The sequence below is a fragment of the Salmo salar genome, chromosome 22, assembly GCF_965601325.2.
Source record: "Salmo salar chromosome 22, fSalSal1, whole genome shotgun sequence".
Classification (NCBI taxonomy): domain Eukaryota; kingdom Metazoa; phylum Chordata; class Actinopteri; order Salmoniformes; family Salmonidae; genus Salmo; species Salmo salar.
Window position 1 is genome coordinate 23,933,008 of NC_138312.1, and position 26,627 is coordinate 23,959,634.

At 41.8% G+C, this 26,627-nt stretch overlaps 1 protein-coding gene across 11 annotated transcripts in view; it reads left to right on the forward strand.

Moving 5' to 3' along the window:
• LOC106583006 (rap1 GTPase-activating protein 1) overlaps positions 1 to 26,627 on the forward strand; it is a 158,460-nt gene that overhangs the window by 121,793 nt on the left and 10,040 nt on the right. For 3 of the 11 annotated variants that reach the window (XR_014382142.1, XR_014382141.1, XM_045705837.1), the window contains exons 1-15: positions 13,482 to 13,856; positions 15,617 to 15,652; positions 16,929 to 16,976; positions 17,355 to 17,393; positions 17,567 to 17,752; positions 18,121 to 18,224; positions 20,152 to 20,230; positions 20,369 to 20,422; positions 20,799 to 20,882; positions 21,141 to 21,241; positions 21,596 to 21,725; positions 25,251 to 25,406; positions 25,647 to 25,718; positions 25,815 to 25,901; positions 26,198 to 26,338. Coding sequence is in view for 8 of the 11 variants with exons in the window: in XM_045705837.1 (XP_045561793.1) it covers positions 13,770 to 13,856; positions 15,617 to 15,652; positions 16,929 to 16,976; positions 17,355 to 17,393; positions 17,567 to 17,752; positions 18,121 to 18,224; positions 20,152 to 20,230; positions 20,369 to 20,422; positions 20,799 to 20,882; positions 21,141 to 21,241; positions 21,596 to 21,725; positions 25,251 to 25,406; positions 25,647 to 25,718; positions 25,815 to 25,901; positions 26,198 to 26,338 (1,404 nt within the window). In the remaining 3 variants the exon portion in view is untranslated. Of the gene's footprint in view, positions 1 to 4,565; positions 4,660 to 13,481; positions 13,857 to 15,616; positions 15,653 to 16,928; positions 16,977 to 17,354; positions 17,394 to 17,566; positions 17,753 to 18,120; positions 18,225 to 20,151; positions 20,231 to 20,368; positions 20,423 to 20,798; positions 20,883 to 21,140; positions 21,242 to 21,595; positions 21,726 to 25,250; positions 25,407 to 25,646; positions 25,719 to 25,814; positions 25,902 to 26,197; positions 26,339 to 26,627 lie in introns of those variants that run through there. The other 8 variants (XR_006761434.2, XM_014166719.2, XM_045705839.2 and 5 more) reach the window with 5 other exon arrangements.

Genomic DNA, 26,627 nt, shown 5'->3' on the forward strand with positions numbered 1-26,627 from the left:
CTCTGCTCCAGGTCAACAGTGTATTGTCAGTGATGTTCAGTGGTGTGCACTGATGGATGCAGCAGGGTTAATGGGCAGAGTAGAGCTGCAATTTGCAGATAAAGTATTTCTGAGAAACAAGACCGCTTGGTAAATTGGCTTATTGAACCTCCAAACCACCCCCTGTGCCATGTGATGGAAATGTGTGTGTGTGTGTGTGTGTGTGTGTGTGTGTGTGTGTGTGTGTGTGTGTGTGTGTGTGTGTGTGTGTGTGTGTGTGCGTACGGAGCGTGTTCATGCATGTGACCGTATGTGGTGTGAGTGTGTGTGTATTTGTGTGTGAGTGGGGGGATTTATATATTAGCAGCTCACCTTCCCATGCCAACCAGAGATTGGTTGTTGTGACAATCCTTATTCCTTAACCCTTTAACCCTGTTCTCAACCGGCTGGTAGAGCATGTTTTGACAATGGCTTTAGAAGTGGATATGAAAAGAATCTTCACTTGAACTTGATTCGTCAACTCCCCCAGCACTCCTGCATCAATTTATATAATTTGTATCCTTTTGGGTTGTTGTAGTTCAGTGTTGTGGCACTCTAACTTTGCCCACTCAGAGGGCTGTAAGAACTCAGACACCAAAGATATGAGCTAAATGGCAGGAATTCAGTTGGCGAGAGATTAATTTTGCATCATTTCTGTAAGTAGAGACCTTGAAGAGTAGGAATATGAAAATAAATAGTTAAAATGTAAAAAGGCTAAAAAGCAATAATTTTGCAAGAAAGTGTTCAACCACATGGTTGATATGGTGAAAAATATGATAACATTTTTGACAACACACTATATTAGGCAACATAAATTGGTTAAATCACATTTCATGACCCATGGGGTCAATTAATCAATATTCAGACTTAAGGTCGCCTGTAAAATAATGCCTATAATAGTAATAAAAAACTGCTCTTTGTCATATATTATCTCACAATGTAGTCTGAACATGTGGGAAACATGGTGGAAGAACCTGGATGGATTTGAAATTTAAGAAAAGCATTTTGAGGGACATTCCATTTGGGATGTGACAAATGGACAATTTTGCTTAACGTTTAAACAACCATTTTTTGTATAGTTTTTCTTCCTATTACATATGTATGACCACGAAAGTTATATTTAACGCAGTCATATAACCCTGAAAACACCTTGGGTACAACATGTTTGTCTGTAAGGGTAAACTACGGCTTTTTAAATGCAGACATATAACCTTTTCTGGAGATACAATGCATTCGGATAGTATTCAGACCCCTTGACTTTTTCCACATTTTGTTATGTTACAGCCTTATTCTAAAATGGATTAAATCGTTTTTTTCCCCTCATCAGTCTACACACAATACCCCATAATGACAAAGCAAAATCAGGTATTTAGAAATGTTTGCAAATGTATAAATAAATAAAAACTGAAATGTCACAGTTACGTAACTATTCAGACCATTTACTCAGTATTTTGTTGAGGCACTTTTGGCAGAGATTACAGCCCCGAGTCTTCTTTGGTATGACACTACAAGCTTGGCACACCTGTATTTGGGGAGTTTCTCCCATTATTCTCTGCAGATCCTCTCAAGCTTTTTCAGGTTGGATGGGGAGCATCGCTGCACAGGTATTTTCAGGTCTCTCCAGAGATGTTAAATCGGGTTCAAGTCCGGGCTCTGGCAGGGCCACTCAAGGACTTTCAGAGACTTGTCCCGAAGCCACTCCTGCGTTGTCTTGGCTGTGTGCTTAGGGTCTTTGTCCTGTTAGAAGGTGAACCTTCGCCCCAGTCTGAGGTCCTGAGAGCTAAGGAGCAGGTTTTCATCAAGGATCTCTCTGTACTTTGCTCCGTTCTTCTTTCCCTCGATCCTGACTAGTCTCTCTGTCCCTGCCACTGAAAAACATCCTCAATGCATGATGCTGCCGCCACCATGCTTCACCGTAGGGATGGTGCCAGGTTTCCTCCATACGTGACGCTTGACATTCAGTCCAAAGACTTCAATCTTGGTTTCATCAGACCAGAGAATCTGTCACGTCCTGGCTAGTATAAGGTTAATTGGTATTGTAGTTTGGTCAGGACGTGGCAGAGGGTATTCTTTTTATGTGGTTCGGGGTGGTGTGTTTGTTGAAGGGGCATTTGATTTAAGTATTCCGGGGTTTTTGGGCACTGTTTGGTTTTCATGTATTCTATGTTTAGTCTAGTGTGTCTGTTTCTATGTTTGGTTAATTGGGGTTGGGACTCTCAGTTGAAGGCAGGTGTTGTCTATTTGCCTTTGATTGAGAGTCCCATATATTAGGGTGTGTTTGTTATTTGTGGGAGATTGTTCTACGTTTAGCCTTATGCTTTGCCAGACTGTTTTTGTCGATCGTATTCCTGTTTGTTATTTTGGTGTTCATTTGGTACTTATTAAAACGTCGAGATGAGCATTCACATACCTGCTGCGTTTTGGTCCTCTTTAACCGACGACAAGCGTGACAGAATCTTGTTTCTCATGGTCAGAGTCCTTTAGGTGCCTTTTGTCAAACTCCAAGAGGGTTGTCAGGTGGATTCCAATCAAGTTGTAGAAACATCTCAAGGATGATCAATGGAAACAGGATGCACCTGAGCTCAATTTCAAGTCTCATAGCAAAGGATCTGAATACTTATGTAAATAAGGTATTTATGTTTTTTATCTTTAATATATTAGCAAACATTTCTAAAAACCTGTTTTTTCTTTGTCATTATGGGGTATTGTGTGTACATTGATGAGGGGGAAAAAAACAATTTAATCAATTTTAGAATAAGGCTTTAACGTACCAAAATGTGGGAAAAGTCAAAGGGTCTGAACACTACTACCATAGTTTCGAAGCGCCACTGAACTGGCATTTTAATTTTCTGTAAAGGAATGCCGCTTCTGAAGAAGCACTAACATCCATCACTAGGCAACCAGAAGTCAAGCAAATAATCTTGAGCTGCCTGCACTCTCCTAAAAACGTACTTTAAAGTTTGTTAAATACTGTGACTTACCAAGATATTTAGTAGAAAAAGAACGCGTCTTCCGCTAAGAATCGACTCCTAAGATTCAGTATTTTTGGAACGGAGGAGACTGATTAGTACTTCAGAGAACACAAGCACTCGCATCTTTCATAGCGAGCTTGTGAGGGACGGAGAGAGAGGGGAGGGACACACTTGAAGCATGTCAGCCACCATGCAGATGGATTCAGAACCGTGCAGTAGGCCTATCTTCTTGCAATCTTGCAATGGAATGCTTTTTTTCATAATTTCTTGGCTTATAATGTCTCGCAACTTCAGTAATGCAGGGCCTGTCATCAAAGAATAGGCTAGGATATTCTATACGCAACAGACCGAAGACTGAACACACACTCGCATCATTAGCAAAGAGAAAAAGCAGGCGAGCCAGCTTCACTGTGACAAAAATTTGGTGAAAAAAATATTAACTTTAAAGATCCCAATTTCATTTAAACGTTATAACGTTAAAACATTCGTACCCCTACATTGCACTATACACCACCTGAAAGCATATTCATTTCAATGTAATCGAATATTCATATTTGGACATACAGAATTACCATAATAACATCAGTTCTTATTTAACAATGTTTACCTACCTATAAAAGCCATTAAAACAGACATAAAGTAATTTTTGTAAAATGAAAATTGCAATTCTAGTATGGCATTGCTGGTGTGACCTTCTTCTAACTGCTTAACTGCCTGGTAGAGCTTTGTTATTGCACCAAAAAAACATCAAGATGCAAAAAATAAATGTTGGAAATTCTTATTTGAATTGTTAGAAATAGGAATTTAAGGTGAAATAATTTTTTCTACATGCTTTTCAAGAAGAGACACCTAAAGTTAATAGAGCGCTTCCAGCTTAAAGGCTCAGTAATGGTGCCCTCTGCTCAAGGTTTGTGTGCAGAATGCAGAGGCTCATTAATTGATTTTATATGGGCTGTTAAAAGCCTGACTGCCAGTCAATCCAGCAGTTGACTGCTTTGTGAGATGTTGTGTGAAGTAACATGTTTTGACTCAGTATACAGCTCTAGCCAGAATGCTAATAAGATCCTGTCACCAGAGAAAACGTGCACAGGCAGAGGGAAGGAGTAGGAGATCTTAACCTCCCTTTTCCCTCTGTGTTGTTCAGATAATACAATTAGAATTACTTAGTAGTTCTTTTTCAATGGTTCAGACATCCCAGTTTCCTGACAGCCCTAGTTATAGCCTGTCCTCACCACTTCACAGGCTCAGGAAACAATACTGTAGGCTAGTGGATCAAGGCAGAAAAACAAGTCTGGTTTTACCCCAAGTATTTACTATTGAGAGACTGGAAAGACATTCAGCTCAGTCACATGATCCACAGTGTTAGCATGTTTCTCTCTCTAATGTGGTGAGGGCCAAACTTGGAACTCTATAAAGGCCAGAATTCACACTACTATGTATGTGATCTCTACCAGAGATTTTCCACTCAAAAACAACCTAACCTGATTTTTCAACTGAAATAGACTCTAATCATACCCACATAAAGTCATGATATATAAATGTCAATGACTCTGACTTTTCCTCTGTGCCCCACAGGAAAGAGGATGGAAGGATTCCTCGTATCTCTAACACACTAGAGCCCTCGCTGTCGCACTCCCACCCTTCGTATCGCACTCGCTCGTTATCAAAGGTAAGAGGGGGGTCCAAACCGCCCACTGCACCCACCCTGTCAGCTCTTCTATTCAGCCATGACTTCTTACCTCTCTTCACAAGCCTCTCTCTTACCTGTCTCTTTCTCTCCTGTTTTCTATTCATCCCCACTCCTCTCTGTGTTGTGTTCCCTTGTGCTGCTCTGTGTGCAGGTGAAAGGTGTCACCAATCAGATCGCTCCAGATCCAGTCTCATGGACAGTCTGCTCTGATATTTTTTTTCTTTCTTTTTTTTTCTTTTTTTTTTTCTTTAATCTTTATTTAACTAAGTAAGTCAGTTAAGAAAAAATTCTTATTTACAATGACGGCCTACACTCACATTGAGTGATGGCCTATATGCCACAAGCTCCAGGGGTTGGGTCCGGTATTCATTGAAGTCAAAATCAAAAGTTATTATCAAGGCTATTGTTTGTGGGGGCCTTTGATCTATTACTTTTGATTAAATAATACATAGGTTATTCCAACAGCCAAGGAAAAAGCTTTTGTTTTATAGTCCTGAAGTTGTTAGTGGGTGCACCAACCAAACACCTTAAAAAGTTTTATGATGCTGGGGGCTGAGAGACTTACAGAATACTATAAATTGAGCCTCCCGAGTAGTGCAGTGGTCTAAGGCACTGCATTGCAGTGCTAGCAGTGCCGCTAGAGATGCTGGTTCGAGTCCAGGCTCTGTCACAGCTGGCCGCGACCGGAAGACCCATAGGGCGGCCCACAATTGGCCCAGCATCGTCCGGGTTTGGGGAGGGTTTGACCGGCATGTCCTTGTCTCATCGCGCTCTAGCGACTCCTGTGGCAAGCTGGATGCATGCTGACACGGTCGCCAGGTGTTTCCTCTGACACATTGGTGCGGCTGGCTTCCAGGTTAAGCGGGCATTGTGTCAAGAAGCAGTGTGATTTGGCTGGGTCGTGTTTTTCAGAGGACGCACGGCTCTCGACCTTAGCCTCTCCCAAGTCTGTACGGGAGTTGCGGCAATGGGACAAGACAATTGGATCCCACGAAATTGGCGAGAAAAATGGGTAAAAATGTTTTTATTAAAAATAAATGAAAAAGTATACTATAAATTGGACATATAGAAATAAATATTTCATAGCATACTGTTTTGGCTCCCGGATCCCAGCTCATCACAGGCACATAGATAATCTCATAAAGAATATCTGTCTCTCAAAGACCCACATCTACCCTTCACATTACAGAACTGGAGTGTTAGAGTGAGGTAAACAGTTCCTGTGGTCTAGATTCTAGTGGTCCTTCCTCAACCTCTGCAATCCCGCTGTCACTCACTCAGATGACTCACTCACTCTCATGGTGATTCATTTATGCTGTGGTGCTGTGACTCATTTGGACATGAGGAATACTCAAAGATTAGGTCTGCAGTAATGCGCACGTTTATAGGTGAGTGACCTCGTCAAGAAGCTGTCCATTATAGTCATGCATAATGTCCATGATTATGCATTGCATTCTTATATAAAACATATTCAGCAGAATATGAATCACAGAGTACTTCAATATAACTGTATCCGGTAAATGCTCTTGGTCCAGACTGTATTGCCGTAGTGTATATCGGTCCATATTCCCACTGCTGTGTGCTGGGGCACAGTGCCTCAGCCTGCAGATGTCTCTCTGGTGGTGGTGGTGGTCCTGGAGACACTGCTGCCCTCTGCATCAGTCAATCCCTCTGATGGATGGATGTGTGAAGAGCAGAGGAGAGCAGACCAGAGCAGCTGCTGCAGTGGAGACTGAGGCCTCTTTGTGCTCCTCAGCTCGGCTAGCCAGAGGAAGGTCATGTGGGAGTCTGCTGCTGACGGCCACAATGAATGGATCCTGATGCATTTTCTCCGGCCCGTGGCAATTGGCTTTTGTGCACACTGAACACTCCTTTAGTCAATCAGAGAGCATGATTGCAGAGAATTGGACGGAAGAGTGGCGTGGCCAAAGCATTGGCAGGTCTCTCCACAGGTCTGGGATGGGAAGTTCAGTGATCTGGTGTTGGAATAAGTGGTGGGAGTGAGCTGAAAGTTGTGATGTGAGCTATGGGTTACAGTGGTGATGGGGGATTCAGGTCCATCTTCCTCAGCCCAGTTTGTCTGATGTTACCAACATCCCTTCCGTTATACGATGTGTTTATAACACTACCGAAATAGTCAGGAATAGCTGAAAGTGTTCATGTCCTTGTATGCAAAAGCCTTGTAGCGATCGTAGTCATTGATTCATGGTCAATAGGGTCAATGTTACTGCTGTGTAACTCATTGGTATCAGATGAGCCACAGCGAATCGTCTCTCCCTCAGGTCCTGGGCCTATCAGGCGCCTTCTAACTGAAGCGTTGCCACACTGTTATATTTATGGTTGGAGGGAACGTCATTGCACTCACACAGAGTAGCTCTGGTAATCAAGTCAGAAAACAAAAATGGGTAGCGTGTAGACCCCCAGGCAAGGGAGGGCAGTGAGAGTGCATCAGAGGGAGAGAGGCTCCTTATTGCATCTATCCTAGGGCAATAACACGGTGTGCTTAAAGGACTTGTAAAAGGAAATCAAGGTAAAGTGTACTTGGACTCTCAATATGATGTTGGGGCTTGAGAAAGAGAGCTGTTATCTATTCACTATGCTGGTTATTACTTCTCTACAGTATTTCCCTTTTATCATTCAGCCCACATCCCTTCTCTGTGTGTATGCATGGTTTCCACATGGTTTCCATTGAGCGCTACACCGTGCATTTGACAATGAGCTAAGATTTTAACAGTTTTGACTTGTTTATTACATTCACTTCCCACATCCAGGGTGAATTCTAACTTCCACTTCAGTTTAATTTTTACTTATAATTGATGTCAATGAAAAACAAAGTCAAAATCTGACTAAAGTGTTATGCAATGAACACATACAGTGCATTCGGAAAGTATTGTTACGTTACAGCCGTATTCTAAAATTGATAAAATTATTATTTTTCCCTCATCAAATCTACACACAATACCCCATAATGACAAAGTGAAAACAGGTTTTTAAAAATGATTTCAAATGTATTAAAAATACATAAGTATTCAGACCCTTTCCTATGAGACACAAAATTGGGCTCAGGTGCACCCTGTTTCCATTGATTATTCTTGAGATGTTTCTACAACTTGATTGGAGTCCACCTGTGGCAAATTCAATTGATTGGACATGATTTGGAAAGGCACATACCTGTCTATATAAGGTCCCACAGTTGACAGTGCATGTCAGAGCAAAAACCAAGCCATGAGATCGAACTACAGAGGGTAGTGCGTAGGGGGGTAGTGCGCACTACAGAGGGTAGTGCATATGGCCCAGTACATCACTGGGGCTAAGCTGCCTGCCATCCAGGACCTCTATATCAGGCGGTGTCAGAGGAAGGCCCTAAAAATGGTCAAAGACCCCAGACACCCCAGTCATAGACTGTTCTCTCTACTACCGCATGGCAAGCGATACCAGACAAAAAAGGCTTCTCAACAGTTTTTACCCCCAAGCCATAAGACTCCTGAACAGGTAATCAAATGGCTACCTGGACTATTTGCATTGTGTGCCCCCCCCTCCAACCCCTCTTTTACGCTGCTGCTACTCTCTGTTTATCATATATGCATAGTCACTTTAACTATACATTCATGTACATACTACCTCAATTGTCCCGACCAACCAGTGTCTCCGCATATTGGCTAAACGGGCTAACTGCATTGTGTCCCGGCAGCCACCACCCGCCAACCCCTCTTTTACGCTACTGTTACTCTCTGTTTATCATATATGCAGTGTCACTTTAACCATGTACATACTACCTCAATCAGCCCGACTAACCGGTGCCTGTATATAGCCTCGCTACTGTTATTTTTCACTGTCTTTTTACTGTTGTTTTTATTTCTTTACTTACCTATTGTTCACCTAATATGTTTTTTGCACTGTTGGTTAGAGTCTTAAGTAAGCATTTCACTGTAAGGTGTACACCTGTTCTATTCGGCGCAGGTGACAGATAAACTATGATTTGATTTGAGGGAATTGTCCGTAGAGCTCCGAGACAGGATTGTGTCGAGGCACAGATCTGGAGAAGGGTGCCAAAACATTTCTGCAGCATTGAAGGTCCCCAAGAACACAGTGGCCTCCATCATTTTTAAATGGAAGAAGTTTGGAATCACCAAGACTATTCCTAGAGCAGGCCTCCCGGCCAAACTGAGCAATCGGGGGAGAATGGCCTTGGTCAGGGAGGTGACCAAGAACCCGAAGGTTACTCTGACAGAGCTCCAGAGCTCCTCTGTGGATATGGGAGAACCTTCCAGAAGGACAATCATCTCTGCAGCACTCCACCAATCATGACTTTATGGTAGTGGCCAGATGGAAGCAACTCCTCAGTAAAAAGGCACATGACCGCCTGCTTGGAGTTTGATAAAAGTCACCTAAAGGTGTGCCAAGTTTGTAGCGTCATACCCAAGAAGACTCGAGGCTGTAATCATTGCCAAAGGTGCTTCAACAAAGTGCTGTATGGGATAGTGTTTATATTGATGAGGACAAAAAAACATTTAATCCATTTTAGAATAAGGCTGTAATGTACCAACATTTGGAAAAAGTCAAGGGGTCTGAATACTTTCCTCGTACACTGTAGGTACAGTAGCACAACTGTCTACCTCTTCCTGATAGTTTTTTTGTGTTTAGGCTACTTTCAATGGCAATAAAGATCTATTCTCTCTCAATGTGTTTAAATGTCAATAGTTGATGTCTACGGTGCCTTCAGAAAGTATTCACACCACTTGACTTTTTCCACATTTTGTTTTGTTACACCCTGAATTTAAAATGTATTACATTGAGATTTTAGGTCACTGATCTACACACAATATTCCATAATGTCAAGGTGGATTTTTTATTTTCATTTTTACAAATTAATTACAAATGAGAAGCTGAAATGTGTTGAGTCTATCAGGTATGAAGGAAAGACCCAGATGCAGATCATGTTGAAAAAACAATAGTTTAATATTCCACCAGGGGCAGGCAATTGACAGGTCAAGGCAGGCAGGGGTCAGTAAACCAGAGGTGGGGCAACGGGACCGGGTGGCAGGCAGGCTCAGGGTCAGGGTAAGGCAGAGATCTGTAATCCAGAGGGGAGCAAAGGTACAGGTCGGCACGCAGGCTCAGGGTCAGGGGCAGGCAGAGTGGTCAGGCAGGCGGGCTCGGAGTCAGGACAGGCAAGGGTCAAAACCAGGAGGGCGAGAAAAGAGACTGGAAAAAGCAGGAGCTGAGACCCAAAACGCTGTTGACTTGAACAAACAAGACGAACTGGCAACAGACAAACAGAGAACACAGGTATAAATACACAGAGAATAATGGGGAAGATGGGCGACACCTGGAGGAGGGTGGAGACAATCACAAAGACAGGTGAAACAGATCAGGGTGTGACAGAGTCAATAATAATTCAACCCCTTTGTTATGGCAAGCCTAAATGAGTACAATAATAAAACTGTGCTTAACAAGTCACGTAATAAGTTGCATGGACTCATTCTGTGTGCAATAATAGTGGTTAACATGACAACTCCATCTCTGTACCACACACATACAATTATCTGTAATGTCCCTCAGTTGAGAATTGAATTTCAAGGACAGATTCAACCACAAAGACCAGGGAGGTTTTCCAATGCCTCGAAAAGAAGGGAACCTATTGGTAGATGGGTGATTTTTTTTTTAAAGCAGACACTGAATATCCCTTTGAGCATGGTGAAGTTGTCAGTTACGCTTTGGATGGTGTATCAATACATCCAGTCACTACAAAATGCAGGCGTCCTTCCTAACTCGTTTGCCGGAGAGGAAGGAAACCGCTCAGGGATTTCACCATGAGGCCAATGGTTAATTTAATACAGTTACAGAGTTTAATGGCTGTGATAAGAGAACATTTAGGATGGATAGTTACTCCGCAATACTAACCTAAATGACAGAGTGAAAGGAAGGAAAAATATTCAAAAACATGCATCTGGTTTGCAATAAGAGGAAAATCTGGTTCAGTCTTGCTTATCAAGAAGACATTGAATGTTCCTGAGTGCGCTGGTTACAGTTTGACTTAAATCGGTTTGAAAATCTATGGTAAGACTTGAAAATGCCTGTTTAGCAATGATCAACAACCAACTTGACAGAGCTTGAATTTTAAAAGAATAATGGGCAAATATTGTACAATCCAGGTATGCAAAGCTCTTAGAGATATACTCCAAAATACTCACAGCTGTAATCAATGTTAAATGGAATTCTAACATGTATTGACTCAGGGGGTTGAATACTTAGCTAACCAAGATATATTAGTGTTTTATTTTTCATAATAAAAATAAAAATACATTTTTCTTCCACTTTTACATTACATAGTATTGTGTGTGGATCGTTGACAAAAAAGGACAATTAAATACATTTTAATCCCACTTTGTTACATAACAAAATGTGTGAAAAGTCAAGGGATGTGAACACTTTCTGAAGGCACTGTATTACCCTGTAGCCTTGCGTCTAATAATAATACACTGATATGTTCTCAAACATTTGCACACATCTTTACAATATCGACAGGGTTTACCTTTTTTAGGATATTACTGCTGAACCCAAGTTTGGTTATTTAATATAAAGTCTGAGTATACAGACTGACAAATGAGATGTAATACATTCTAAAGAGCCTAGACCAGGGATTGGCAACTTTGATAGGTGTGGGGCCACAAAAAGACTGCATTTTATAACTAATTTCATGCAATTCTACTCATTTTGCCATATTGCGTAGAGAAAAATGAGCACTTTTAAAGCTAATTTCCTGCAATTCTACATATTTTGCCATAGGGTGGAGGCTAATGTTTTCAGTTTTTAATATAATAACTGATGATCAATTAGCCCCACCCCGGTCAGTAATTCAACCATGCTTACTACAAGTTTAGATAGCTGGCCGCAAGACTAATTTACCAATCTAAAACAATTTAGCTGACATGGGCTAATTGAGTGACAGCTTATGCACATCAAAATGTTGAAATTGCACCTGATGTATTCTACTACTCTAACTCCCAACAGTAAGTAGATACCCAGACTGAGTTTTTAAAAATTGTATTTATAGGTCCGTGGGCCGCCAGTTGCCCATCCCTGGCCTGTACAATGTGTTCTCCTACAAAATCCAACTTCATCTGCTGCCATTAATGCAAATGTACGCTTCGCTCAAAGCTCTTCCTACAGTACAACAAAAGATCCTTCACAGTAAAGTGTCTCCATTTTATTTAAGGACATCAATCGGTATTAGAGGTTTAATGCTGCATACATAGCCTCCTCATTATAGAAACTCCGAACTCTCCCCTCTAGTGTTTTGTCCATTGATTTTCTCTCTGCAGAAATGTATTTTGGTGGATGAACTGACAGCGTTCATCTTCTTGTACAACTGCAGCGCCATTAGAAAATGAACCCAATCGGTTTTCATTGAGAGGTTTCTGAAATGTGTTTCTCTGTGGTAGGAAGTAGGTCAGTATTGGTTGTAAATGTGATAGTGGGTGAGTACCAGAGAGAGGAGGAGTTCCAGAAAATACACAAGTGTACACTTCCACATAATAATACAACTAGACTCTTACCCTTTCTCACCTCCCTCTTTCTCTTTCTCTTCTTCTTACTCACACATACAACCCAATATACTACAGAATGTTTACCCTTCTTGTTGTTCTGAAAGTTGAAGAGATGAGATGTTGATACCCTGACCTCTGACCCTGGACCTTGCAGTATCAGCAGACCCTCTTTGGGCTCCTGCAGCCTGCTGAGTCATCTGAGACCAGGCCTATTAAAACTTTCACAGGGTCAATAAAGGCCCCTGGAGAAAATGGCTGTCAATACAGGAAGAAGGAGGGTCTTACTGTAACATCAAGAACCATGGTGTTTACAGAGCACATCAATAAATTGAGCATTTTCTTCTTAAGTTCATGGAAGGCAGTTTATACACGTTATTCAGACTGGAAGGTAGACTTACTTTACAGTGTAAATAAGCTAGTTTTGAGCAGACTACTGTATGTACAGAATGTATATTTATGATATGTGTTTAGCGCAGAGGATGTGTGGACTATGGCACTCGTGGACTGTATGTTTGCATAGTTTGACAGCTGTGTGTATGATAGTTTAGACAATGTGTATTCTTGTTATATTCAACACAGTGTTTATTTTACCTTTATTTTAACAGGGAAGACATATTGATACCTAAGTCTTAATTCCAAATGCGCTCTGTATAATACTATATAAATATATGATATGCATACACATTTAAATACAGAAACACAGTCATTGTTAGCACAAATAAAACATCACAAATCACCAGTGTGAAAATTAATTTAGCTAGACCATTTGACTTTGTCGTTGTTTGTAGTGTGTGGTGGAGAAACAAGCTTTATTTGAAGTACATTTATTGGGGAAATGCTGTAGAGTGGGAAAGGCCTCTGATGATTGTTTATGAGTTCATGGTGCTTTTGTCCTCAGATATTTATGAGAGAGAGAGAGAGAGAATTTGAAATGTCTCTATTCCTTTGGAACTTTTGTGAGTGTAATGTTTACTGTACATTTTTTATTGTTTATTTCACTTTAATTTAGTATCTATTTCACTTGCTTTGGCAGTGTAAACACATGTTTACCGTGCCAATAAAGCCCTTTGGATTGAGAGACAGAGGGGGAAGAACAGAAAGAGGAACACATTATTCTCACCATATGAAAGGGTAAAAAAGAGAACTGTACAAAGCAAGCGAGGCAGGGCAAATAAGCCAGAGAGAGGCATATTTATTCACAGTGGGAGGTGGAGAAACGCAGTGTCTCTCTCTCTCTCTCTCTACTTCCTAGAGAACAGACAGAGTGTGTGAAAAGAAGAAGAGAGGGGGAGGATCTTTACAGTCAGGCACATGCTCACACAGATATAGTACATACAGACCTATACGCACAGACACACCCATGCATTCTAATGGGCATGCAGAACTATTTAGACATAAGACACAGCAGCAGTTCCTGTTGTGTCTTTAGATGCAGTAGAATACAGAGTGTAAAGTGACAGTAGTAGTCAGGCCTCTGACCATCTGGTCACTACACACACAGTGAGACACACTGTTTTTTGGAGTCTGAGTTTTGAAGTTATGACTGACTTCAGGATGACTAAGAGTGGCCATGTATTCATCAGTCCTGCGGTTATTACACGGGGCCAGAGGAGACGACACAGCGATGTAAGTATTTATTCTTACTGTTGTCAATGAGTAAGAGACTGAGTGATACTGTAGTGCAGATCACTGTGATCTTAGATAACTTTCAGTGTAGTGTTACTCTAAATGCATATCTGATCGACATTACTCTGTAGCAGTCTGAACAGCTGATCTCACTTGAAGGCACAGCTGTGTCTTATCATTCATATTAATTTGTTGATTTCTCATGTGCACAGAGATTGGTTGAACATGACAGATGTGTGATCAACTCATTTGGTTTGCTTGGTTTTGATAGGACAGTTTACAGTAGCTACAGAGACAATTGAGAGTCTAGTATAGGAGACCATTAGGTCAGGGTTGGTCTTTAGTGCAGTTTCCAGTCCCATCACTGTTACTCATTATCATGTCAGCACCTCTCACCGGTCTGTTTGTCTCAGGCAGATAGTTCAGTCGTCCTGCACGTGCAGGCTAGGTTATTACTGCACAATCACAGATTTGGTGAGGTGAATATTTCTGTATGAAAAACAGTAATATCTTAGTTTTGGGTTCCGATACACACTGGTAATTTTGTCCATGTTGGTTTGCACTTATGTTTGTTTTCAAGGCGGCAGTAGGATCTACCAGCGTATCATATGACACTGTTTGTTCACACAGGGAACAATGGGTTGCACCCATGGCTTTATTGAGACAAGCCAATGTTGGTCAGCATGTGTGTATGTGAGTAGTGTGTGTATGCACCCTTTTAGTAAGTCCTGGTGTGCCCATAGTAAATGTATGTTGTCATGTGGAAACATCAGCTTGACACCTCATTCCACGTTTGTTACATGGTACAGAGAGGGCCTCTCTGCGCAACAATCTGGGCTATCATTGGCTATGTGACGCTCTAGCTCACAAAGTCTTTACTTGGTAACTCCCCTAGTTGATGCGTTGTGGTCAGGGTGGAGCTGCACAGCATCAGGGTAGCAGGTTCTGTGGAGAACAACTGCCTGGCTGTGGGTATTACTTCTCTTACTCTATATGAATGTCTCTTATCTGGGATAGAATGGATCCTGCAGTTAATGGGAGCTGATAGTGAATAGAGTTTGCAAAGAGGTTACAGTATTGGTGTTGATTTTGGTTAGAGGAGTATGAATCTGATGGATCTCTGCCTCACTTCTTGCAGGAGTTGTACAGTAGACTTCTATTGATTAGAAATTAACAGCGCTGGCAGACGGAGGGTAATATTAGAACCAGTTTGTAAAGCCAGGTATCTCATTTGTTTTCATTTGCTGACTTATATCTACTCTCCCCATTCCATGTTGATCTAATGGGCTAAGTGTATTACGGTCACTCATCAACACACCTTGAGTGTCCAGAGTTAACACACAGTGCCAGGAAGTCAGCTGAGGTGGTTAGTGGCTGTTTGCAGCCTTAATATTCCTCCACCGCCTTTAGAGGCACTGGGCTGCACTCCTTCAGAGGAATATATATGTGTTTCCAGGAGATTGTTTTCCAGTGTGGAGGAGCAATTCAGTGAATACTGAATGGAGTCTCAGTTGGGCTGGTGTTGTGCTGGGGTGGTGTGACAGGCCTGGGAAAGAAGTGCAGCACATTAATGCCATGGAGGAGTCAGGCAGGCTGTGAAGAAAATAGGACTTGGATCAACAAAACTCCCAGCTCCATATCCAGAAATGTGTTGGGATGAACACAAGTGAAATCTCATGTGAAGAACACTGGAGAGCCAGCATTTTTTACCAGTCAGTAAACCACTCTCCCTCTTCGATTTGTCTGTCTCTCTCCCTCAGACCTCGGACCTATTTGCAATGATCGAGAGGATGCAGGTACAGTAAGTGGTCTGAGAGCTCTGCTGTATACTATCCTCACTGCTTTGTCTTCTTTGTAGTTTCTCCTCTGTGCTCTGAGAGGCTGAGATGGAAAGTGTCTTCGTCCTGTTTCCTGTTTACAACATTTGTGCTTTATTTGTTGTGTAACACTGTTAGGGTTTAGGAGACAAAGCCAGCTCATATTCTTATTCATTTGATGAGCACAGCGTAGTAGAGTATATAAGTGACACAGATCTTAGATGGTTTGATGAATTATGAGTGCTACTACTATACTGCATAATACATACTGGGTCTTCGTATTGGAATATTCCCTCTTTATCTACGTTATCAGCTCCAAGAGCTATCGGTCCTTAAGAGCCTATCAAAGTCTCTATCTCTATGTGTAGCAAAGCTAATTCTAAGCTATAAACTCTTCCTGTTGGAACAGTGACCAATTAGCTCCTTGCGTGAAGCAGTGGGCCTTTTAACTGCTTCTGTTTTAAGTTTGTTTACTCACTCAGATTATCTCAATGACGTGTGTTTGTATGTATCTCCATTAGCTGTTGCATAAGCCCCAGCTACTGTATTCTTCCTGGGGTCCACAAACATAAAAACATAAAAGCGCAACATAATACACTACAAAAGAAAAATAATAGAACATAAACAATTACATATCATACATATTATGCAAATCCAAAACCAACTATATACAGAAAATGAGGGACGTTAAGGTCATTTGCCATGAGGTGCTGCTTGATTTGTCTTTTAAAGCTCATCTTGCTGTTCGCTTGAGCAAGCTGCGACGGAAGAGCGTTGCATGCCACCACTGCTCTATACAGTACTGTTCGATGCCCCAAACACGTTCTGAACTTGGATACTGTGAATAGACCCCTGGTCTGTGTAGTCTGGGATCTGGCTGTTGATGACACCTTCCCTGTTGTCCCCTGTCTTTCACACTGTCACTCCTCTGCTTCAGTTACTACCCTCTCTTTTCTCTTCCACTTACATTTGAATTCTCTCTGCCTTTGCTTCCTCATGATGCTACATATGTCTAGTTGATATGTTGAAACAATGTATTGCCCTTCATCTGAAAGCTTCTCATGTCTCTCTTTTCCTTTGTACCAGTAATGCCAAGGTTCGTTATAGAGGAACATTTGAGACATTATGAACTTGAATATTAAAATGTTTAAAAGTGGCATTGGAGTAAGAAGTCTAATATTTTGTGCAGCTGTGTGAGTGTGTGTGTACTGTGTATATCACCTGTCCCCTGGCATGCCTCTATCTCCCTCCACAGGGCAGCAGAATGGACGAGCAGAGATGCATCCTCCCTCCACCCCTCAAAGTGAGTCGAGGAACGGTAGACTTTGTAACATATCCTCAGCGGGTTGACAGTCTGTATCCAAACAAAGGGATGCTCGCCAAGGCTCTGAGTGTCACAATAGGGGATAATACAGATGTGAATACATTGTTGAGTTTATTGTGTTGGCCACTCTAAAAATGGTGCCGTTTTAGTTGGGTTGCCCACTCAGAGTTAAAGTGGTTTCAGTCTATGATGTAATGTAGGTTCCTATCATTTAAGTAATGGGCTTTGTAGATTGAGCATTTGTATATTGATTGATTGTGCTTTGAACACAAAAGTCACATGCTGCATTTATGAGGGCACTATGATGGGAAATAGAACAATGTTGTTCATCAGTATGACATGTGATTTTCTCTGCAGACAGAGGAGGACTATATCCCTTACCCCAGCGTTCACGAGGTACAAACAATCTGAAACTGAAATCTGTCTCGCATATAGAGCTTTGTGATTCGTCATAAACATTCTGTGTGAACCCACAGTGTGGTAACCCTTTATCTGCTGTTGAATTTAATTCCACGTATTGTGTTTGTTTTCATGTAACCATTAACCTGTGTCATCGTGGTTGATATCAGGTCCTGGGTCGTAGGAGCCCCTTCCCCCTTATCCTGCTGCCTCAGTTTGGAGGCTACTGGATCGAGGGGACCAATCACAAATCCAGTGCCACACCTGGGCCTGAGCAGCAGCCATGTGCTGCCTCCCACATCAAGCTGGAGACCAATAGCATTGCCAAGATCTACAGGAAACAGTTCATGGGCAAGGTGAGCATAGTCTTATAGGCAGCATTCTGCTCCCCATGTTTTTCTGGAGTATTTATTCCAGCTGACATTGGAATAGATTGAAACTGAAATGGAAATAGAAGGAAGTATGTTTTTTGCTAGCTCAGATTCCATCGGGTTGCTTACATCACAGGGTGAGCCTACATCCAGTCATTCTCCTGGGGGGAGACTGTGTTTCTAACAAATGAAAGTATTTTCTGTATTTACCACTGTTAGGTTAGCAGGAGGACCTTCTGTCTGTTTGAGCAGTGGAGCTGAGGGGAACTAGGCCAGTCAGAGAATTAATGAACAAGTGCCTGAGGCATGGATGAGTTGTTATCTGAGGGGATCTCCTGGTAATGTCTCTATAGGAACACTTTAACTACTACTCCATGGACACTGCCCTGGGCCACCTGGTCTTCTCCATGAAGTATGACGTCATCGGGGACCAGGAGCACCTCCGCTTGCTGCTAAGGTACAATTATCTTTATCTCTCCCCTGCCACCTCCTTCTACACATTATCTCCTCTCCTGTTTCTTTTCTCTATTGTTCACTGGCGTTCTCCCCCATTCTCTTCTGTCTCCAGCACTCTCTTTATTTCTCTCCCCATGTGCCTCTCTCTCTCTCTCTCTCTCTCTCTCTCTCTCTCTCTCTCTCTCTCTCTCTCTCTCTCTCTCTCTCTCTCTCTCTCTCTCTTTGTGGCCTCCTCAGTACAAATACTGTTCCTGGACAGTATAGTCAATAATGGACTGCAGGCGCTTGACCACCATGAAGTGCTCAATAACACCTGACCCAGAGCAGAGGAGAGGGCATCGGTCTGCTTCAGCCTCTAAGCAGTCCTGTCCATATTTCCATCCCCATCGAGGTCCACTATGTGGTCAGAGAGAGGTTAATTTAGCTCAGAGTTAGCACTCTAGCCTTAAACACAGGCCACTGAAATTCTCAACTCCTCCCCGTTATAACACTAATGATAAAGTAGCAAGGCGGGAGGCAGCACTCAACGCTCCATGAAAGCTGTGAATGAATTTTACGACCCTTGAGAGAACACTCCAGCAGTAGTGGCTGTTTTTCCCCCTCCCGCTTGATGGAAGAAAGAAGCTGGCGAGCGGGTGGCCCACCTGCTGTCTAATGATCAGCTGGGCAGTTTCCATGCTTCTGGTACAGTCACGACCTCAGTTACGTCAAATACCAACATTTACTGAGTTGGCTCAAGGGCTATACTGAGAAATGACCCATGAAGACAGAAAATATTGAGACGGGGCTCTCTATTCCAATGTGGCCTGAGTTTGCAGGTGGTGTGTGACTGAGAGTAGTTGTGTTAGTTAGTGTGCTCAGTTTGCAGGTATGGTGTTTCACAAACACTAATATATTAAGTCCAGCATAAAAAATGGTGAAGATCAACTTAATTTTATCAAATCTAGAACTGATTTTGTACATTGGATCTACTTAATATTTCTGATGAGTTACTTTTATTGATCGTGTCTTAGTGTTAAACATGGCTTTACATATTTAATCACTTTACATTTGTATCCAGGAATTGTTGAGCGCAGTGCTCATTCCACTAACACTAATTGGAGGTAAAGCTGAAAGCTTTGTAGCTTGATGTATTGCCTCTGTTAAAAGTGGCTCTCATGATGTTACTAATGGTGCGAATGGCTGGTCTCATCATTGATTGTCAGTTTCCCCAACGGTTTTGATATCCGTTCATCATGATCCATTACACTTCAAAGCATATCAAATTGTTTGACACTAATATAGAAATGTGCTTTTCATTCTTCAAACATGCATACAACATTGTGTAAAAGTATCGTAAAGTTGAACAAAACAAAATGACCCACAATGCTCTGAAAACAGAGCCACATGGCAAGTTGTTGGAAGAACTTAAAATTCCTAAGATGAAAGGAAATATTATGAAAACTGAGTAAGTTAAACACAATTTCCCTTGTAGTTGTTTTTACACACAAATATTTGTTTATATTATGCATTTATCTTATGTTGAAATCATTTTTTTTAGGTTGGTTGAACAAGTGAAGAGTAAAGTACTCATTTTATTCAAGTAAATGTTTTTATGTCAAAATAATGATATTTTCAAGAATAATTTACTAACCACCTGAATAATTTTGTACAGTGCCGGTCTGAACAGTTTGTGTTGCTCATAGTTGGTTGTGGCAAGGCAGGCTATGCAAATCACCATTGTGTCTCCACAGCATCCAAGGGAAGATTCTCTACAATAGTTCTGCATCACATTTGCATCAGCAGGGATGTCAACAAAATGGGAAGGAAACACATTTGAAATGGCACCAAAGTGTTGAAGGGTCTTGCCATGGAAAACAAATAGAATCCCCTCTCTAGAAACAGAATGGTGAATATCTATGTGACTGTTCCAACATTTTGTCTTTTAGGACCAAATTAAAAACCCACCATGATGTGATTCCTATCTCCTGCCTGACTGAGTTCCCCAACGTGGTCCAGATGGCCAAGGTAGGCGGACAGAGCCCAGAGGACATGTTGTGGACAATGGTTGGAAAGGGACTTCCTAGATGTGGAGTTGAAACAAAAGTTATTGTATAAAGTTGCAATGGCAGGAGGAAAAATTGAAAGTACATTTTTATTTTGCAGCTGGTGTTTGAAGAGGTAAACGTGGACAGATTTTACCCAGTCCTCTACCCGAAGGTAGGCTCTGTATTCATCGTGAAATGTACAATGGAGTAGCAAACTATTTTATTACTTTTTTATTATACAGTAATATTATGGTCCAGCAAGGAGCATTTATTGCTGTATTAATGTTGTATTTCTCATCTATTTATGTCCCCCCCATCACTGCTCTACATTGATGCTACACTATTAGAAAAAGAAAAGGTGCTACAGTATCTAGAACCTAAAAGGGTTCTTCGGCTGTCCCCATAGGATAACCCCTTTGTAGAACCCTTTTGGTTCCAGGTAGAACTCTTTTTGGTTCCATGTGGAACCCTTTCCACAGAGGGAACCCTTTTTTCTAATAGGTAGTCACCTTCACCTTGACTCTGCTGAATGTACTATCATTTTACAGGCCTCAAGGCTCGTTGTCACCTTTGATGAGCATGTCATCAGCAACAACTTCAAGTTTGGAGTCATTTATCAGAAGTTTGGCCAGGTGAGTGGTATATAGCCTGTGGTAGTAAAATCATATAAAGTCATATATACTGTATAACAGTTGATGGGTTCCTGAGTTTGGAGTATTATTATGACTGTGCTACTCATCATTGCATGACAGCTTGGCCACTTTTAATAGAGTATAGGTGTCTGAGCTTCTCCCTCCCAAAACTAAGAGGATTTATTGTGCTTCCTCCTGTGGAACTGTTGAGTTCAGATGTCTTACTTCCTCTTCACGGCCTTGTATTTCTCTCTGCAGACCACTGAGGAGGAGCTCTTTGGGAACAGCGACGAGAGTCCTGCTTTTGTGGAGTTCTTGGAGTTTCTGGGCGACAAGATTGAGCTCCATGACTTTAAAGGGTAAGAGTGGGCTTAGAAAGACATTGGCATGGCAGATGATAGACTGGTCATGTCTCTTATTGATTAGAATTTACATTGACATGACTCCCTGGGTGATGACACTGCAGTCTTTCAGCCATGGAGATAATACATCTATGTTTATTACCGTAGTTCTGCTCTTATTCTCTCAATTTAGAGCAATATAATATTCTTAGTGATACTGACATTATGATTGAGTGGAAGGGAATAACTGCCCTTCGCATTCACTGCATGATGGATGAGACAGAGTGGTGTGGATGGGCTGTCTGGTTGCACTAAGACTGAGACTACCTGTGCTGCCGCTGTAACAGTCTGGTTCACGCTCTGGCTCTGCAGATTCCGAGGGGGACTGGACGTCACCCATGGCCAGACAGGAACAGAGTCAGTCTACACTAACTTTCACAACAAGGAGATCATGTTCCACGTGTCCACCAAGCTGCCATACACAGAGGGAGACACCCAGCAGGTAACTGTCTCAGTCAACTCACAGGCCCTATCCTGTCTGTCATTATGTCTGTCAGTAGCTGTAGACTGGCTGTATATTATATCTACTTAATTTCTATTGATTAACATCACTGGGTAATAAGTACCGGTTTGTAAAATCTGTGGAAAATATTTTTTGCCAGAGGGACTAGCCACCATGAACAAACACTATTATGCTTTTTCACTGTTGTTCTTTTCTCATGTTGGTGTCCTCAGTGACCCTGTCTGCTTTGACCTGAAGGGGCTATTTTTCATGACAAGTTGTTACTTCCGTGAAGATGGATGTGGAGTAGCTAGGCATGAGCAACATGTAGTTTCCAATTTGATGACAGTCTGGTGGCTTAATGCTTTATCCTGCTGTTGTGAGTGATTTTAGCTACCTCACCTGCCCCCCTGGGAGAGTCATCCCAAGGAGAGTCCATATTCTCAGCAGACGAATGAGCAACAGAGCTGAGCCATGTGGGCACACAGAAGATAGCCTTGTAGGCAAAGACGAGCAGAGATTCAGTGTGACACCAAAGATGAAAAGATGAACAGACACAATGTGTTGAGAGGAAGAGGAAGGAAAACAACTAGCAGTCCAAAGTGGAGGTTTACTTGGTGTTGAGCTTGTGTTGAGATCATTATTGAGTGTCTGTGTTTCACCATGGTTATACATGACAGCTCTCACTCTCTTGTTGTCCATCTGCCCTCATGCATAGTGGCTGTTCTGGTACCATCTGGTACCATCTGGTACCTACTGGCCCCTGTGTGTGTGTGTGTGTGTGTGTGTGTGTGTGTGTGTGTGTGTGTGTGTGTGTGTGTGTGTGTGTGTGTGTGTGTGTGTGTGTGTGTGTGTGTGTGTGTGTGTGTGTGTGTGTGTGTGTGTGTGTGTGTGTGTGTGTGTGTGTGTGTGTGTGTGTGTGTGTGCGTGCGTGCGTGATTATTGAATAGATATATAGCCTTTATGATAATAACAACAACATCTTCCTTATTTCTTTAGAGCTTGAAACAGATGGTTGATTGTTCTCATGTGTAAAACACAGGACTATAAAGCAATTCAGCAGCTAAAGCCCTAAAAATAAATATTTGCCTTACTGTTTCATGCATACTATCAGTATGCTCTGTGCTATTTTATGGCAGAGCTTTGCTCTGCAGTGAATGTCATTAATCAACAGGTGTCATGAATAACTCCCCAATGTTCACAGTGGTGTGCAGAATAACATGTCAAACTGGTGACTGATCAGTGAGTCAACACATGTTAGAGAGCAAGTGCTAAGCTGTAGAGGCCTATAATCACAGTGCAGGGAAATATGATCTCCCAGTGACCAAAATGAAGTTGAAAAGAGGCCCCAAAAAATGGTCATAGATTCCAGTCACCCTAGTGACCCAAGTCATAGACTGTTCTCTCTGCTACCATACGGCAAGTGGTACCAGAGCGCCAAGTCTAGGTCCAAAAGGCTCCTTAACAGCTTCTACCGCCAAGCCATAAGACTGCTGAACAATTAATCAAATGGCCACCTGGACTATTTACATTGACCCCCCCACTTTGTTTTTACACTACTGCTACTCGCTGTTTATTATCTATGCATAATCACTTTACCCCTATATACTTGTACAAATTACCTCGACTAACCTATAGCCTCGTTATTGTTATTTTATTGTGTTACTTTTCATTAAATTTTTTACTTTAGTTTATTTAGTAAATATTATCTTAACTCTATTTCTTGAACTGCATTGTTTGTTAAGGGTTTGTAAGTAAGCATTTTCACAGTAAGGTCTATTTCACGGTAAGGCCTGTTGTATTTGGCGCATGTGACAAATCAAATTTGATTTGATTAGGTTTTCCAGACATTGAAATTAGGTTAATTTTCGGTTCTGAATTAAATTTGAAAATACATATTTTACAGAAGTTGAAAATACGTATTTTACAGAAGTTGAAAATATGTATTTTCCATTTTTTCTTATTATTGTAATGAGCTCCACTCCCAAACAAGACCAATTTTGGTCGGTCCGGACCAGAAGTCTATGTGTCACAAGTTTGGACAGCACAGTACCGCACAGTACAGCAGAACACAGTAGAGTTTATTTCAATACAGGAGAGTTTAGTTCAGTAGAGTACAGTACATCAGAGAACAGTACAGTAAGAGACAGTAGTGCTGAGCGATTACTACTTTTTAAGGTCGGTTCAATTTCGGAAAATTATCACAGATTTCGATTTTGGTTTCGATAATTTTTTTCAACATTAAATGTACTATGCATTATGTGGGTTGAATACTGTAACAACACAGAATAAAACAATTCATAAAAGTCCCATGATGGTAGTGACCTCCCATTACTGCTTATCACTTATTAAGCATAATTTATTCACATTACTTTAATAAAAATGTTCAATTGTTGTTTATATTACATTTATTTTATTTGATGAATTTATTATTTCATTCCAAGTCATTATCTCCTCTATAGAGCTCCTCTAAATCACAATTTTAGTAGTTCGTCAAAGTAAATAAGGCATACTTTTATGACTGCTGAATACCAACTATCAATCACTTAGATAATGTATTTTCAGGTAGAGATACCTTGTGAAGCAACTGCTCTCTATCCCTCTCGATCACACATTCTTCTGTCTCTTCGCTCCCTCTCCATGTCTGCCCCACACTAACGTAGCAGGCTTAAAAGAAACATACAGACCGGACAAGTAGGCGTGCAATGGATTATGGTCATTGAAGTTAATTACCACATTTTCTGCACTAAACTATGTAGAATATGTGCCTGTTGGAATCTCCAACTCCCTACTACATGGCACAGTTCAAGCTTGATCTGATTTACCTCTAGAGAAACTACGCAATGCGCGCATTGAGCTCATAGAAAAAAACAGAACGAAATGGAATTCAAATAATTAATCCGACGTCGGTCGATTAGTCGTTTAAAATAACCGAAATGTTGGTAATCACTAAAGTACAGTAAAGTACAATATAGTAAATTATACTGTACTTTACTGTGCTCTTCTGTACTGTACTCCTCTGTATTGTACTGTACTGAAGTATAAATACTCTACTCTACTTTACTGTACATTACTGTACTCTGCTGTACTGAACTATACTCTAATTTACTGTATTGTACTGAACTGTTCTGTACTGTGGTGTACTGACTGTCCAAACTTCTGAAACCTAGACATCTATGATTTGTTCAGATTTGGTCCGGTTCAGATTTGAAGGGACGTCTGTGGACATTGAAATCAAAACGGTGCTCACTGGGCTGTCCCTTTTTTAGTCTCCACTCACTGAATGGGCTATAGGCTGCCCTATGCCTTTCAATATGCATCACATGACCGCAACTGTTACTTGAAAACTGCTTTTAGAGAGATGCTTCATACTTACAATTAGTAAGCACAAATTGTTTCTGTACTATGCATTTACTGGAGTTTTTACCTGTTTAATTAATCTAGGTGTTCTTGGCTGACCTTAATGCAGTGGTAAAGTTTATGTCCTTCATGGTGACACTGTTGTTTGTGCTGTTGTGTTTGCAGCTGCAGAGGAAAAGGCACATAGGCAACGACATCGTGGCCATCTTGTTTCAGGAGGAAAACACGCCCTTTGTGCCAGACATGATAGCCTCCAACTTCCTGCATGCCTATGTGGTGGTGCAGGTGGAGAATGCCTGCTCAGACAACGTCACGTACAAGGTACTATAAGCCCAGGGACACTCCTCATAGTCTATAACCCTGCTCAAGCCTGCTATTTCAATACATAAAGATTTGGCCCAAGGCAACCTACATATTCCTTACTAGAAATCAATCAGTAACTGAGTGCCCATTATCTTCCTCATAAAGGTTTTTAGGGGCTAGCCAGTATTATATGATTTAGTGGTAGCATAATGGGCTGTTGTCATTTGGATACATTTCACCTCTCTTCTACCCCTCCAGGTGTCTGTGACAGCTAGAGACGATGTGCCTTTCTTCGGACCCGCTCTACCGGACCCAGCCATCTTTAAAAAGGTGAGAAGTCATGAATCTAAGTAATACATAAACTAGGTGAGCCCATGAGAGGGACAACATATTCATGTAGCCCTTCCTCCTCCCCTTCCTCTCTAGGGACATGAGTTCCATGAGTTCCTGTTCACTAAGCTGATAAATGCGGAGTACGCCTGTTACAAGGCTGAGAAGTTTGCCAAGCTGGAGGTGAGAGCACGAGCGTGCCACGGCATGCTGTGCAGTGTGGGGGCGGAGTCACGCTGCTCTCGCTGCGCCACTTTACTATGATGTCTGTCTGTGTGTTTGTAGATGCTGTATGTGATGATGAATGACTGGATCGTGTCGGTTTACATACTCATTACACGTGTGTGTGTGTGTGTGTGTGTGTGTGTGTGTGTGTGTGTGTGTGTGTGTGTGTGTGTGTGTGTGTGTGTGTGTTGCACAAGTGTTTACATACGATTGATTTCTATAGTTCTGACTGGCGTAATGTGTGTTGTTGTCAGGAGCGCACACGGTCGGCCCTGTTGGAGACGCTGTATGAGGAGCTACACATCAACAGCCAGTCCATGATGGGCCTGGGAGGGGACGAGGACAAACTGGAGAATGGGGGTGGAGGGGGGGGGGGCTTCTTTGAGTCCTTTAAGGTAACCCTCCACTATACGAGGTGCAAGCTTAATCGGGCACATGACATGCATGAGAGAGGTTGAATATTATTTCCTGGAAGGGATTCTGGGTATTCAAACATGAAAAATAATGCACAGAAAAGGAAGTGCTCTCTGGCAGTGCCCTGTTGCTGTTGAAGATTCCATAATTAGCTGTTACCGTATCACATTCCACTTTTAGTGTCATGTGACCAGGCGAGGATCAGGGAGTTGGGAGCATCCCTGTCAATGTGCATCTTGCACTCTGACTCTATGTCCTTCATCAATGACC